General features: G+C 38.7%; 1 protein-coding gene across 1 annotated transcript; it reads right to left on the bottom strand.

Moving 5' to 3' along the window:
• Nucleotides 1-729: 729 nt before the first annotated feature.
• On the bottom strand, nt 730-13326 carry NUP35 (nucleoporin 35). Its single transcript, XM_082313174.1, has 9 exons — nt 13206-13326; nt 12143-12313; nt 10586-10713; nt 8840-8900; nt 8079-8220; nt 7618-7687; nt 7399-7527; nt 5196-5363; nt 730-4829 (listed from the first exon to the last, which is right to left on the bottom strand). Exons 1-9 carry the CDS (start codon nt 13237-13239, stop codon nt 4752-4754), a joined length of 981 nt encoding a protein of 326 aa, XP_082169300.1. The 5' UTR covers nt 13240-13326; the 3' UTR covers nt 730-4751.

The raw sequence follows: 13326 nt of genomic DNA, 5'->3' as shown, positions 1-13326 counted from the left end.
AAAAAAACTCCCCCAGTCAGGGTTCCAACTAAAATATTCAGTTACAGCACTTTATCTGATAACCAATTTTGGACTATCTTCATGTTTCAAAACAAATAGTCTATTAATAACAACTGGATAATCCACACTACAGAACTATAATTTCCAAGATCTCCACAGACGTCCATTTGTCAGGTTATCCTTGCTTCATGTATTCAAGGTTACCTTCTTAACACCAGGGGGTTGGAAAGATCCTTGAAAAAGAAAACAGCATTTTTTGGAACTTAATTCTGCAACAAGGGACAGATTCTCACAGAACACAGGGCTCCAAAGGCAGCTAAACAAGATGCTAATTAGGTGGCTGACATACACAATAGAAAGGAAAAAAAAAAAAATCATTGAAAATTTCTCTATTCTTCATACTGAAAATTCAATTCATCCCTACAATGAAAGATATGTTCATAGACTGATTTCTGCAGTAAACTATACCAAAATCTGATGCAATAAACAATTGAGCAAAATAAAACAACTGTTCAAAGCAATTCCTTACTTTCATGCTGTTTCTAATCAGAACAGAGTCTCCAACTTCACACACAAACGGACTGTAATGAACAAAAAACAGCATTTCATCTACAGAGACCAGAATTTTGGTCTCACTTTAACTGCACCTGTTTGCATCAGCAATAAACTCTTTATTTAAGCTGAAAGTTCACTTACAGAACTGAAGAACTTGAAGAATCAAGATATTTGATGACATTATGTAGGACATAAGAATTTACACCTTCTCAGACATGCTCTTGATTTCAACAGGAGTTTTACTTCCAGAAAAGTTGAAAATACGACTTTGGTGATAGAAGCACAGTTTATATGCATTACACAAACGTACTTGAGTCAAAGGATTCCTTAATAGAAGATCAAAAACACTTTACAAAGTTATTAATTATGCATTCATTTTTAAAGGTAACTTCACCAGCTGAACTCTCATTTATAAACACTAACAGATGTTTGACAGTCAGTACTGTTTGCACTTTGATACTTATCGAGAGACACACCACATCAAAAGAACACCTTTTACTCTTGTGCAAGCAATTAAAAAAGGCAAGCATTACCAAAAGCCACGAAGCTGGTTGAGGACTGATGTTTTTAGTAGAGATCTACAATGTTTATTCCAAAGCCTTCTCACCTGAAGTCTGCAATTCAGTAAACCAACTTCTGATTCCAAGTTGTTTGTAAGCCAGTTTATTTTGTTTTCACTCACTTAACAACTGAACAGCTTGCTATTTCTAAACATAGTTAAGCAGTACATTTTTGCAGACTCATCTGTGGTCTAGTCACCTACAGTCAAATTAAACAAAACTGATGCAAGTCTTGTATTTTTCCACATGTACTCAGACTATCAGAAGAAAGGCAATTATGTTCATATAAAATGGATTTTGTGGTATATTCTGCTAAAATATCATTTGGTCAATTTATCCATTTCAAAATGGAGATGAGTGAATGCTGGTAAGATTTTAAATAAAGTTTAAGAACTATTTCATTAAAGCAATATTTAGAAATCTGAATTACTCCCGAATCAAGATATTTAGTAAACTCATCTTTGTCCTTTCTTCTTTTATTACTAAAGCACTTCAACTAAGAGACATTTCAGCACTGCTATTTTCTCACAGTACTGTTTATGCACTTCCTAACTAAAGTATAATTAAGATACCATATTCCGTTCAATATCAGTTAAACCTCTCATTAAAGTTCTGAAGAACTGCCACACAGTGGAGGTAGATGCCTACAACTTGAAATGAGAGGCAGACATGGTGTACTCTAACATTTGTTCTTCATTTTATGTTAGTGTACATGGATTATCCAAATAAATATCACTCACTTTGAAAGTTACTAGAAAGCTAAATTGAGGAGGGGTGGGAGGGAAAAAGAAGGACAAAAATAAACATTATCTCCAAGTTATAAAAGTCTTTACCAAAAAAAAAAAATCTGTTAAAATTGTATGAAATTACCATTGAAACAATATAACAAATCCTTCTAGAATTTAAAACTGTGAAGATCTACATACTAAGAGAAGCGAATTAGATGCCTGAGTCACATGCTTGTGATTGAGGCAGACAACAGAAAATAAGTATTCATGACAGTTTTATTTTAAACTGAAGCCATAATCCTATGAAAAATGTAGTTGGCAGTCTTAGAAGAAACCCCATACAACTGAAACCAGAACTGAGTTTCATTCATATGTTACATATCACTAGCTGAAGTTCGTAACTTTGGTTTTAATGTAAATCAAATCTAGCTACAGCTAAAAAAGAATCCTTCCTTATTGCAAAGCAGCAAGTACATTGTTAACAAACAGGAAGAATTGGATTTTTACATGCCATGCTACCTAACAACAGTTGCTAGCCTTGAAAAGGTTTACTTGAAGACCTTCCAAGTGTTTCAGAGATTCTTCACAAATGTACTTCTCAATACCCTCTGCCCTTTCACACATGGCCCCTGTACACTCATATAATTCATAACAATATTATCAGGAACATGTTGCAACAAAGCTGTGCCGTGGTTTATTCACAGTGGAACTGTAACGTTCTCATACTTAGTAAGCCCAGATCATTGATACCAGGGTTTAACTAGTGCGCGACACTAAGACAATATATTAAGTCTTACCAGAAGTCTTTACCAGCAGAAGCCATATGAAGATAATTTCTTAATGATACCGTCCAGAAGTACAGATTTATATGTTCTAAACTGTCTTTTCCTCCTATTTACTACCTCCAGAGCAAAGTAAACAACATCTGCTACTCCCGAGTGCTTTTACTCTACAGGAAGCTGCAATGACCTATTAGTAAAATCATTCCTAATGCTATGAGAAACAAGAGAGTAAGGTCTCCCCCCCCCCCAACTAAGCAGTTTTAAATCTGGTACTTATTGGTAAAATGGGTCAGCCAAACTACTGACTTTGGCTCCAACTCCTTCCTTATGTATTTAGCTTCAGACTTACTTGATCCGAGTTCAATCTTATTCTTCATCACTTCACTAAACGAAATCCTATATACCTCATTACAAGTCTGAAGCCCACCAGAAGTGTATTTTGCAGAGCAAATAGTAAAACAAGAATTTAGCTGAATTACCTGTTTTCTTTCTGAAGTCATCTGCGTAACGAACATTTTTCACCAAGAAAAAGCCGTATGTGTTCTGAGAAAACACACTCGGGTATTAGTTAGGTTTGAGCAGCTCCCTTTGATCAAAAGCAAATGGATGATTAGCATCAGCCATCAAATACAGTAAAATGCATCTCAAAAATCTCTGAATCTGCCTGCAGGTAGGTGACTTCTAAAGCATACAAAGAAGCACAAAGTGCCCTGAGTTAAAAACTTGACTTCTCACTAAGTGCTTTGGAGATTTTACTCAGGACTATCTCTAGCTTAATCCTGTAAACTGGATGCCCATTAGCATCTGAGGGACATTATGCATGCCCCTGGACTAACCTTTCCATCTAATTTCATCAGAGAAGTACAGTTGAAAAACTTTGAGACCACACTGCAGTGTGAAGCAAGGCATGGAAATGGGTATGACTGGACATTCACCTGACCAACACACTACTGACCCAAACTAAAATGCTGATGTTGACCCGCACTAACAGCCACAAAATCAAAAGAATAATAGTTGCATGTAGTTTCCCAAGTATTGGAGAAAAAATTGCTTTCTTCCCAGATGAAAGAGACCTTTACCTCGAAGACTATGAGCTTACATGACACACATGATTACTTGAGAGGCTCACCTCCAACAGAAAACTTCAAAGGGGGGAAGTTCAATTTAAAAAACAAAAAATCATCATCATTCAGCCAATACCTTAAAGAAAATTTCTTAGGGTCTTGAAATGAAAGCAGCTATGGTCACTGACACATCACATTTTTCTATTCAGCTATTTCAACTCAACATTTGATAGCTTAGAATGCTACAGTTTGTTACCTGTTAAGTGCACACTGCTATAAAATACCCATGGAGACGACATTTAAACATTAGCTAGTTTTAACGCCAGTTGGTACTACCTTCAGTAAAAATCAGCAGCATTTGCTCTGCTGACAACACTAATAAACATTAGGCAGCATCATACTTAACTGTTAAGAGTACTGCAAATAGTTTTTCCTAACAGAACTCATACTTGTTTAAAATGCAACCTAAGAAAAAACAACTTAACTTAATTTAGCTTTATTAATAAAACAAAGAGTTAAAAGGTTGCTATGACATTTAGAACATGATATCAGAGATAACTCTAAAACAGCAATGAATCCTAATAAAAAGATTAAAACCACATATACTAAGAATAGTCCCTGTCCCTGGGAGCCAGCTGTGCATAGTGTTCTTCCTGCAAGTAGCCCAACATCTTTCCAGAAAAAAAAAAAAAAAAACACAACACAATAAAATTAAAGGCATCAGTAAATAAAGCTGCCATTTTAAACATTTCCAACTTACTGGGAAGTAATTCACAGAAAGTAATTACACAGGGGGAAAAAAAAGGTCAGTGCTGATATTCTTTTCTGCAATCATGCAATCGGAGCACAAATGGGGAAAAAGCACTTATATTTACACTTAGTTTTTAAAACCGTGTGTACATTGCCGCTATTTAAAGTGCAAGCTACATGTCTGCTGAATTAACTGAAGGCATAACAGGTGAGATGTTAAAATACTGCCACCAGTAGTTATACAACTAACCACAGATGCCAGTAGCATATTTCAAACCCTGACCAACTTAGTGTGTTACTTCCTCTTGCATATTACCAGCCGAACACATATTCCATTGCTTTAGATACAATACTTTCATCTTTCCTAGGAGTTTGTCTGTCAGAAACCACCTAGAAGGCAGGGGGAAGAGGAAGAGAGAAAATAAAGAGAATCAGTCAACATATAGTTAATTCTTTTTATACTAACCAGGTTTTTTTCTTTTCCTAAGTGCTACTGTATTTTGACAAAATACGTTTGAAAGATTTTCAAAACAAGCCCTTAGGCTCTGGAAAAGTGACAAGTCATTAATTTATTATTTTTTTATTATTATTATTTTAGAGACTGAACAGACTGAGTTTGTACTTGAATCACATCTTTAAAGAAATGACAGGAGAAGATAAAGGCTAAGGTCACACTGAAGTTAATGTGTATACAGCCTCATACAACTAAGGGGAGACAGCACAAAGAAACATATGCTTCTGTTTCCCTTAAAATACCTGATAGTCACTAGTGGAAGCTTTATATGCTGTTGCAAGAGGTCTCATAGTAGAAATCCTTGTAGTATTATTTGCAGGTTGTACTGGTGTGCTGACTGATTTTGTAGGTGGAGTGAAAACTGAAGACATTGAGGACGTAGAGCTTCTTTCAAAGTTTTCCATCACACTCTTAAAAAGAGGGTTAATACAATGTAAACAAATACTAAAAAGCAGCATTTCAACCTTTATTATCTAGAATTATCTATTATCTAGAATTGTTTGATAGGTTCACATCTCAAAGTAAGCAAAGACACAGGTAAATTGCCTGTCAGTATAGAGCACACAAGTACACCTCACCACCAAGCATTTTCCTCACTGCAGTCGTTTATATGTTGGATTATGCCATTGCAACGTAGTGGAAGCATGTAATCTGTTCACTGTACGTACTAAGTGTCAGCCAAGTGTGAAACAGTATAAAGAAAATAAATTGTAAAACTTGCAACAAACTTCAAGTAGTAACTTTTTCAGGCCCAGCTGAACTAAGTAGCATAACATCCTCTTTCTAAATACATCTAAAAATATTTTACCTGATCCGTACAGGACAGTCTCCAAGCCTTTACCAACTTGCAGCTCTTTGCTCAGATTCAACTTGCCAAGGAGTTTCACTCAGTCCCCTTAGCAAATGCTAGAAAAGGAGTCCAAAGGCTCCATTTTGTAAGCTTATGTTTAGGAAGGAATGCATGTAGAATGGAAGAGGAAGCAAGTGACTTGATAGGAACAACAAGTTCCACAAGAACCCAAAGAAAACAAGATGGGAAATGACAACCAGCCTCGTTTGCTGCATTTAGACTCAGTGGAGCACAGCATTCAACCAGCCTAAAGACAGCAGAAATTCAGAAGCACATCTGGCCAGAGACAGCTATCCAAAATCCAGGATAGGATTGGTGTCCAGTGCGGGTGGCAGCTGACACTCTGCTCAGCACGAGGAGAACCCATGGAACTAACTGCTACTTTTAAATTAGAAGCCTAAGCACTGATGTGAAATTCATCATATCTAGTTTTCAATTGCAAGGAAGAGGTTTACAGGCTAATGCCAAACCCTCAATGGATTAGTCTCCAAAAATCTCTCTTGCCTCCAAAAATACAGGTTGATGATTATGGGTTTATTTATTGATATTTGAAAGTGGACACTATCCACAAAAGACATAATGGGAATTCAAAAGCAACAAAGATCAGGTGCCTGACAATTAAATGTCTTAGATCATTACTTATAGAGTTTCAGCTTATAGGCAATTCAGTCATTGACACAAACTGGACACCAAAATAGTAAATAAGGTAAGAAGAGACTGGAAGCCCTATCATCAGAAACCCACAGAGGAAAGGGACACTGAAGTACATTTGTTTCTGAATTTTAATCAGTATAAGGAATGTTTTGAACTGAAAAATTGAAGTAATTGCAAGCTCAACTTCTAGGGCTGCCTTCTCAGAATGGTTTACGTTTGAAAGCTTACATTACTCTTTAGCTCACCTATCCTTAGAGGAGACAAAAATCTGTGAACTATAAAAGAATGACTGTCATTTGCTTAAGCTAATGTACAGTACCCAATGCAAAGTGCTGCAAGAATTAATGGTCAGGGCATTGTCAATGCCTAGAAACTAATAGCTCATGATAAAATTAGACTGAAATACAGCCATGCCTACCCCAACCACTACTTACAAGAAAGGAACATGTTTTTGTAGGGGCAGGTGGGAGAATAGGATCAGGACTGTCTTGCAAACAAATTTTCAGTCTGAGGTACTAAGATAAACTGAAAAGCCAGAATCAGATAAATAGGCACATAAAAAAGGATAATTAGGAGCAGTAAGTCTTAATCTCCCATCAGATATCTGTCGCAGACCCCAAATGCTACAGATTCCAGTCTGAGAAACTCTTTTATCTCAATTGTCTCTTATGTTATGGTTTCACTTTGTATCTTGTACAGCAATATAATTCTGTGCATTGTACCTTCCAAGGAGCACAGAGATTGCCCATAATATTCCTTCTCAGCAGGAAATTTTGTCAAATACTTAAGAAAAACTCATGTAAGGTATAATAGACTATACCTATGTAACTGAACTACCTATGCTTTGCAATTCAAAAGCAAAAATTAAGGAAGTCAGGGAAAATGAAGAGGAAGCCCAAAAGCAGAGTGCCTTATATTTAAATAAAAGCAGGTTAACTTACTTTATCTATACATGGCTTGACGCCAATCATGATAGATTCACCAAAAATTCTTCCATCTTTGCTTAAGGCTTTCCGGGCTTGAAGCTTAGACTGATATCGAACATGCATCCAGTTTCCTGTGTTGGACATCTGTATGAGATTAAGTGAAAATTGTGAAATTTAGCCTTTTAAAGAATGAGCCAGAATGTTTTCAGAAATAAGTCTCAAACTAAGACATACCACATGCTTTAATATGTTTCCATACTGAGCGAACTGTAGAAGAATATATGAAGCTGATGCTTGAGGAAATCTGAAAGACAAAAAATACCCCCAAAATTATAATGAGTAGTTTAAGAATTACGGTGCTAAAATACAAACCTATGAATGGCTTTTAGAAATTCAAGCGAGATCAGTGTGTTCATGCCATTTTAGAATCAGTGACTTGAGGAATATTATCTTCTAGGCATTTTTACTTCACCACACAACTCAATGGTAGACCGCTGCCTTTTTAACTTGAAAAAATTAACACGTAGCTTAAGTTAAGGTGCTTCACTAAAATATATGCATTTCCTGGCTTTAACCACAGTTGTATTTCCGGCAGAACCTAGGAATGCCAGACAACAGCAACGTCCAAGTACTTCCTTCCATATGCTGCAAAGACTTCACCCATGTTTTTTCTAATACTTTCGAAATCAACTTACCCAAACACAGTTACCCATGTGTCATCAAGCTGATCTTCTGAAGTCAGGGAATCACCCTGAGTATAAAAAGGATCTAGCTGAGCAGGAGACAGGGTAGTCTTCCTAGGCTGCCCAATACTTGCAGGACTGAACATACTTGAAGCTGTTAAATTGAAATGGCATTGTTTAACAAATTACTTTTGCAGGACAGATAAGCTTAAGAGCCTTAAGAGCCTATAGGAAAAGAATAAATTCAGTACCAAGCATTTCACTTGTATATGGAAGAGTTTGATGGCGATTTATTTGCAGGCACAGACAAACAGTAAGTCAACCCTAACTTCACGCCTGTAAGCATGCTAGTAAGTTTTACGACTAGCAACCTAGCTTTCTCCTTGACCTCTAAACACCAGCAGCTTAATACAGAAGCCAAATAGGAACAAGACAGCAGAATTAAGCTTAGCAAGAAGCCACAGGTTCACAGACAAGATAAGAAACCTTACGAAGATGGAAGGCAACCCATCAATCTCAGATGCTTCACTCAAGTACAACCACCTCTGTGCTCAGTTCAACAACAAATTTTTAATAAGTTGATTGAAATTCAGTCAGTCTCAGAGTGGAAAAGTACTTCCTATTCACAACCACATACCTTTTGAAAGCTAGTAAAGAAAGACACAATTCCTTTGCAAATTAGCAAGGAGTTGATGTACCTTGAACAGCGATGATTTTTGTGTATTAAGGAAAGCAGCAAGAAAGTAGATAATATATTTTGACAGGACACCTACCTGTTCCAGGAGTTGATGGCATAGTTCCAACCAATGGGCTCTGTGTTAGGGAAAAGCTGGCCTGCATTCAAATACAGAAAGTAACAGATCATTCTTACAGGCACACTTCTCAGATCAGAAGAGATCATTTTCTTAACTTAAGCATCAGGCAAGAATATTAACTGTTTTCCTTAAGTTACTCCTAACTTTTAAGAGTAAGAGCAGACATTTACATGTATATTTAATACAAGATTATTAAAAGTTATTAATGAAAAGTTACTTGTCAATGTTTTTACATTCTAGCACACAGTCTAGCAGATAGCCTGAACATCCAGCAAGCCTCAGCTGTTACATTCTGGAATTTCGAGCTGATTACTAAGCCTTAGAAGAGAATGCAGTTAACTTTCCTGATCAGAGGCTTAAATGGAAGCATCAAAGAGAGTATGGGAGTGTAGAGCAAACTACAGAAGGGAAGCAGCACAGGCAACAGGATTCAGGGTCTGTCTACAATATTTTATCATCATCTAACAAGAAAGAGCTACTGGTATACAAGAAGAAAGCTTATTTAGGCCTAGGGTGAGCTTTAGGTAACAGGAACTGAAAAAATCTGTCACCTAACACTAATCACATATGCTTTGTGAAACCAAGTAGCTTTAGGTATCAATACTCAGAAATCTTATAGTTTAACTTTTTCAAAATGGGCATCTCACTATTGCTGAGGTAAAGTAATTCACACATTCACGTGCCTCCTGATGGAAAGGATGTCAGTATCATAAGTTACCAGCATCTGATTTCCACTGTCTAAAGAGCTTAGAAATCATGGGAGCATAACCCCCACTTTTATTCCTCATCACTAGACTTACTTTCCCTCTCAACTACTTAGTGCAACTGCACTGAAGGAAAGTATACGTCAATATTTAGCTGCTAGCAGTTATTTTCTTTTTAACATAGAAGCATTTCAATATCCAAAACAATTTTAGTTATTTTTAGCCTGAATCATGGCATTTCTTAGATACAAGATCAAACTGGAGCACCTGTAGACATAGCAACATGCATTCTGATAGCTGCCCATTTTTTTTTTTTTTAAATATCCAGTCCTTTAAGACAGTATTGGATTCTGTCCTTCATAGAGAACTTGAACTTTCAGAATAAACTTTTCAGAAGGCAATACTCAATAAAAAGACTGCTCATTCAGTGAAAGGCCTTCTCCTTGCATCAAAAGAATCATGTTCACTGAGAAAGAACATACTAACACACGACTGCTCAGTAGAGGTAAGTAGCAGAGCTTATTATTAGAATGACCTTGCAGAAATTTTACTGTTACTCTTTCAAAATTAACCCCACCTCCCTGCCCAAATTTGGTTAGATGTTTTACTGAAATGGAAGGAATTTTGTGCGGAGTAAGTGCCTCTATTGCCCACTAAAAGAAAAGATAACGCATATTTGGACCCTTATGGCAATCAGCAGCCCAATAAATTTGCAAGAAGGTGAAAAGCTGCAACAAGTCTACATTTGTCATGTACAAAGCATAGAAGAGACATGATTTGTATTCTTCATTCTCTACAGTATCAAAAATCACAACTACAGCTCTCATTTAGACTACACAGGAACAGGCACTCCAAACACCCAGACTAAGCAACAGCATGGTCTGAGGACTCACCAGTCATTTTGCTACAGCAGTTTATACAACTGAGTTAAAGAATTCACTGAAGCAGTAAGCTACCTCACATCTTCTTCTAAGAGGAGGCCAGTACCTAAGCCACTTACTGGTCTTCTGGAGGTTAGAGGTGTTGATCCAAGTCCAGGACTAGATAATTCATCATATATGCTTCTAACTGGTGGAGCACCACTTTTATCTTTATGCGTAGGGACTACTGGCTGTGGGGGAGATCCTCCTGCAATTAAAAGGAACAAATGAAGAGCATGAGAAAACTTGTAATTTTACTCCACTGCTACTTGTTCTTGAAACTTCAGCAGTAAATTCAGCCGTAAAAGACTGTTGATTGTTTCACTGGGGGTTTGCAAAACTATCTGGCCCACCAAACTGTTCAGGTTTGAACATTCTACATAAAAGTATCACATACATGTCAAAACTGCCTCCTTACACAAGTATCACCTAGAACTCTTATTAACCCAGTATATTCATTACTTACATGCACAGTACAGTGTATTATATAAAGCACTCTCCCATCAAGGTTTTCAGTTTAAGCGATATACTTAATCACTCATTTTGGGAAGCCTGTGTTAGGAACTTAACAGGTTCCCCCTTTCCTAGAATTGATACTCTGAGGCTGTAATAAACCCTTTTAAAAACAATTACGTGAAATTCACATGACTATTTTCAATTTCATAAATATTTTCTTAAGAGGCTTGTATGTGGGGGGGACAGACAAGAGCAAGAAGCAGGAGACCAACAGACCACCAATCACAGAATATGTCAAGTTGGAAGGGACCCATAAGGATCGAGTCCAATTCTGCTTGAAATTGGAAAAAAAAAGTATCTAAAATTATCCTGCAGTACTTTAATCCTCAATTTCTCCTTCAAAATCACTAGCTCACTAACACTATCAGATATTTAGATTATGCCAACTGATTTAATACAAAAGCCAAGAAGACCCATGACATGAAATAAATCAATGAAGCTCTTCACAACTCACTCATACTTCTCAGACAAGAAAACACACATATAATACCACCACCCCCTTAGAAACACGGGTGAGGACTTTTTTCAGTAAGATCAACTAGGTGGTTGGAAAGAAATGAGCATCTATAGCTAGGAAAAGTCACTACTACAGCCCAATTACAGCAGACATCAACACTGTAAATATAACCACTAGATAGTAATTAAGAAGTATTTTTTAGTTTTTCTCCACCCAGTTTTTAGAAGTCTGACAATCTGTAAGTGACTTTTTGGAATTCATTGCAAAATCAGCAACTTGCACAAGTCGCATTTAGTTTGCCAGCAGACATCTCTGTTTTAAACAAAGAGAAAACATTGATGGCTGTATGTGTAACTGACTTGTAAAGAGCTGTATAAATTTATTTTATATTAGGAGAAGTTCATATTACCTTTCCTGTAAAAGCAACCTTTCCTGGTACCAAAACTGCCATGTTTAAAACATTTATTAAACTTAAGTCTGCTTTGAAGAGTTTAGGCCAACTCCATTGAATACACTTGAGTTCACCACTTATTCAATGAGTTGAGCTCATTTATAACAAGTTATAAAACTACAAGAATTCAAGTCTGCAGCAGTCATGTAGAGCAATAAAACAAACCAAACTTTGACTTTCAGGACAATTTTTCAGCATGTAATGAATTCTGACCTGCAAGTAGCGGAGACCTCATTTCCATTACACCAACTGAAGGGCCACTTAAAGCACGTGGCTGCGGAGTCACTGGCGCAGGTAAATCGCCCATCAAGAATCCAGGAAGAAACTGAGCACTAGCTCCTGGTTTTGGAGATGTTGGGGAGCCAAGAGTCATTGGCTCAGCTCCTGTGTTAATGAGAACAAAATTTTAAAAGATGGAAGAAGCCAAGTGATCTAGTTTTTTCCATCGCTTAAATAGTGGTTCTATTAAGAAAATGTAAAACAATATACAGTAAGTGATTAAGACAGTTCTAATCATTTATTTTCCAAGTAAGCAAAGTTTATTACAGTCTTGCATTTTTTGCAACTGCAAGAATGGCCACACTCGAGACTTCGTTCTTAAAAATATACTACTGTGGTTACGGCTGGATTTCTGGTTTTGAGGATAATTATGGGGTTTGGTTGCTTTAAAGGTGTTTCTTATGTAAAAGCAATCACGCCAAGGCTGGTTTCTCCTCCCCTGCCGGCCGCTTCCGCGCCCCAGCCCGCAGAACGTGCTCCGACAGAGCACCGCGGGCTCCCGCCAGCCACATCGCGGCTTCCCCGCGGCCCTGCCGCCGCAGCTGGGCTCCCGCCACACCCCTGAGCTGCCCTGGGGTTTCGGGATGCTTCAGGTACGGATCTTACATCACGGAGCACCGGCGCGGCGGCTGCTTAGTTTAACCCCACGTCCCCTTTCGCTGTCCCCCAGCGGAAGGCGCTCATCCTGGCGCGGTCTCCCATCACCCGCTTCAGCCTGGCGGCGTCCGGACTCCCCCAACGCGTCCCCCCGCCTGGAGCAGGGGACCGGCCCCGGCCCCAGTCCCCTCACCAGGCCAGAGGAGCGGGGGCAGCGCCGGGGGGAAGCGCCGGGCAGCCTGGGCCAGGCAGCAGCGACCTGAGGCGCCTCGCGCCGCCCAACGGTCCTGCACGCGCCCAACGGCCTCACGGAACACCGCGCGCAGGGCGAAGCGGCGCCCGGCAAAGCCGAAGGGGGCACGACGGCGGGAAGGGGGGGCGGCCCCGCGGCCCGACTCACCTGCGGCGGGCGGCTCCATGGCGAAGGCGGCCATGTCGGCCCAGGCGGCGGGAGAGGACCGGCGGCAGCTCCGCCGGCCGCTTTCAAACGGGACGGAACTTCCTCCTGTCGTCACTTCCGA

This window comes from Platalea leucorodia, assembly GCF_965183815.1.
Source record: "Platalea leucorodia genome assembly, chromosome: 5".
Taxonomy (NCBI): Eukaryota; Metazoa; Chordata; class Aves; order Pelecaniformes; family Threskiornithidae; genus Platalea; species Platalea leucorodia.
The sequence above is the reverse complement of the archived record's forward strand: the minus strand, read 5'-3'. Positions and strand labels throughout refer to the sequence as shown.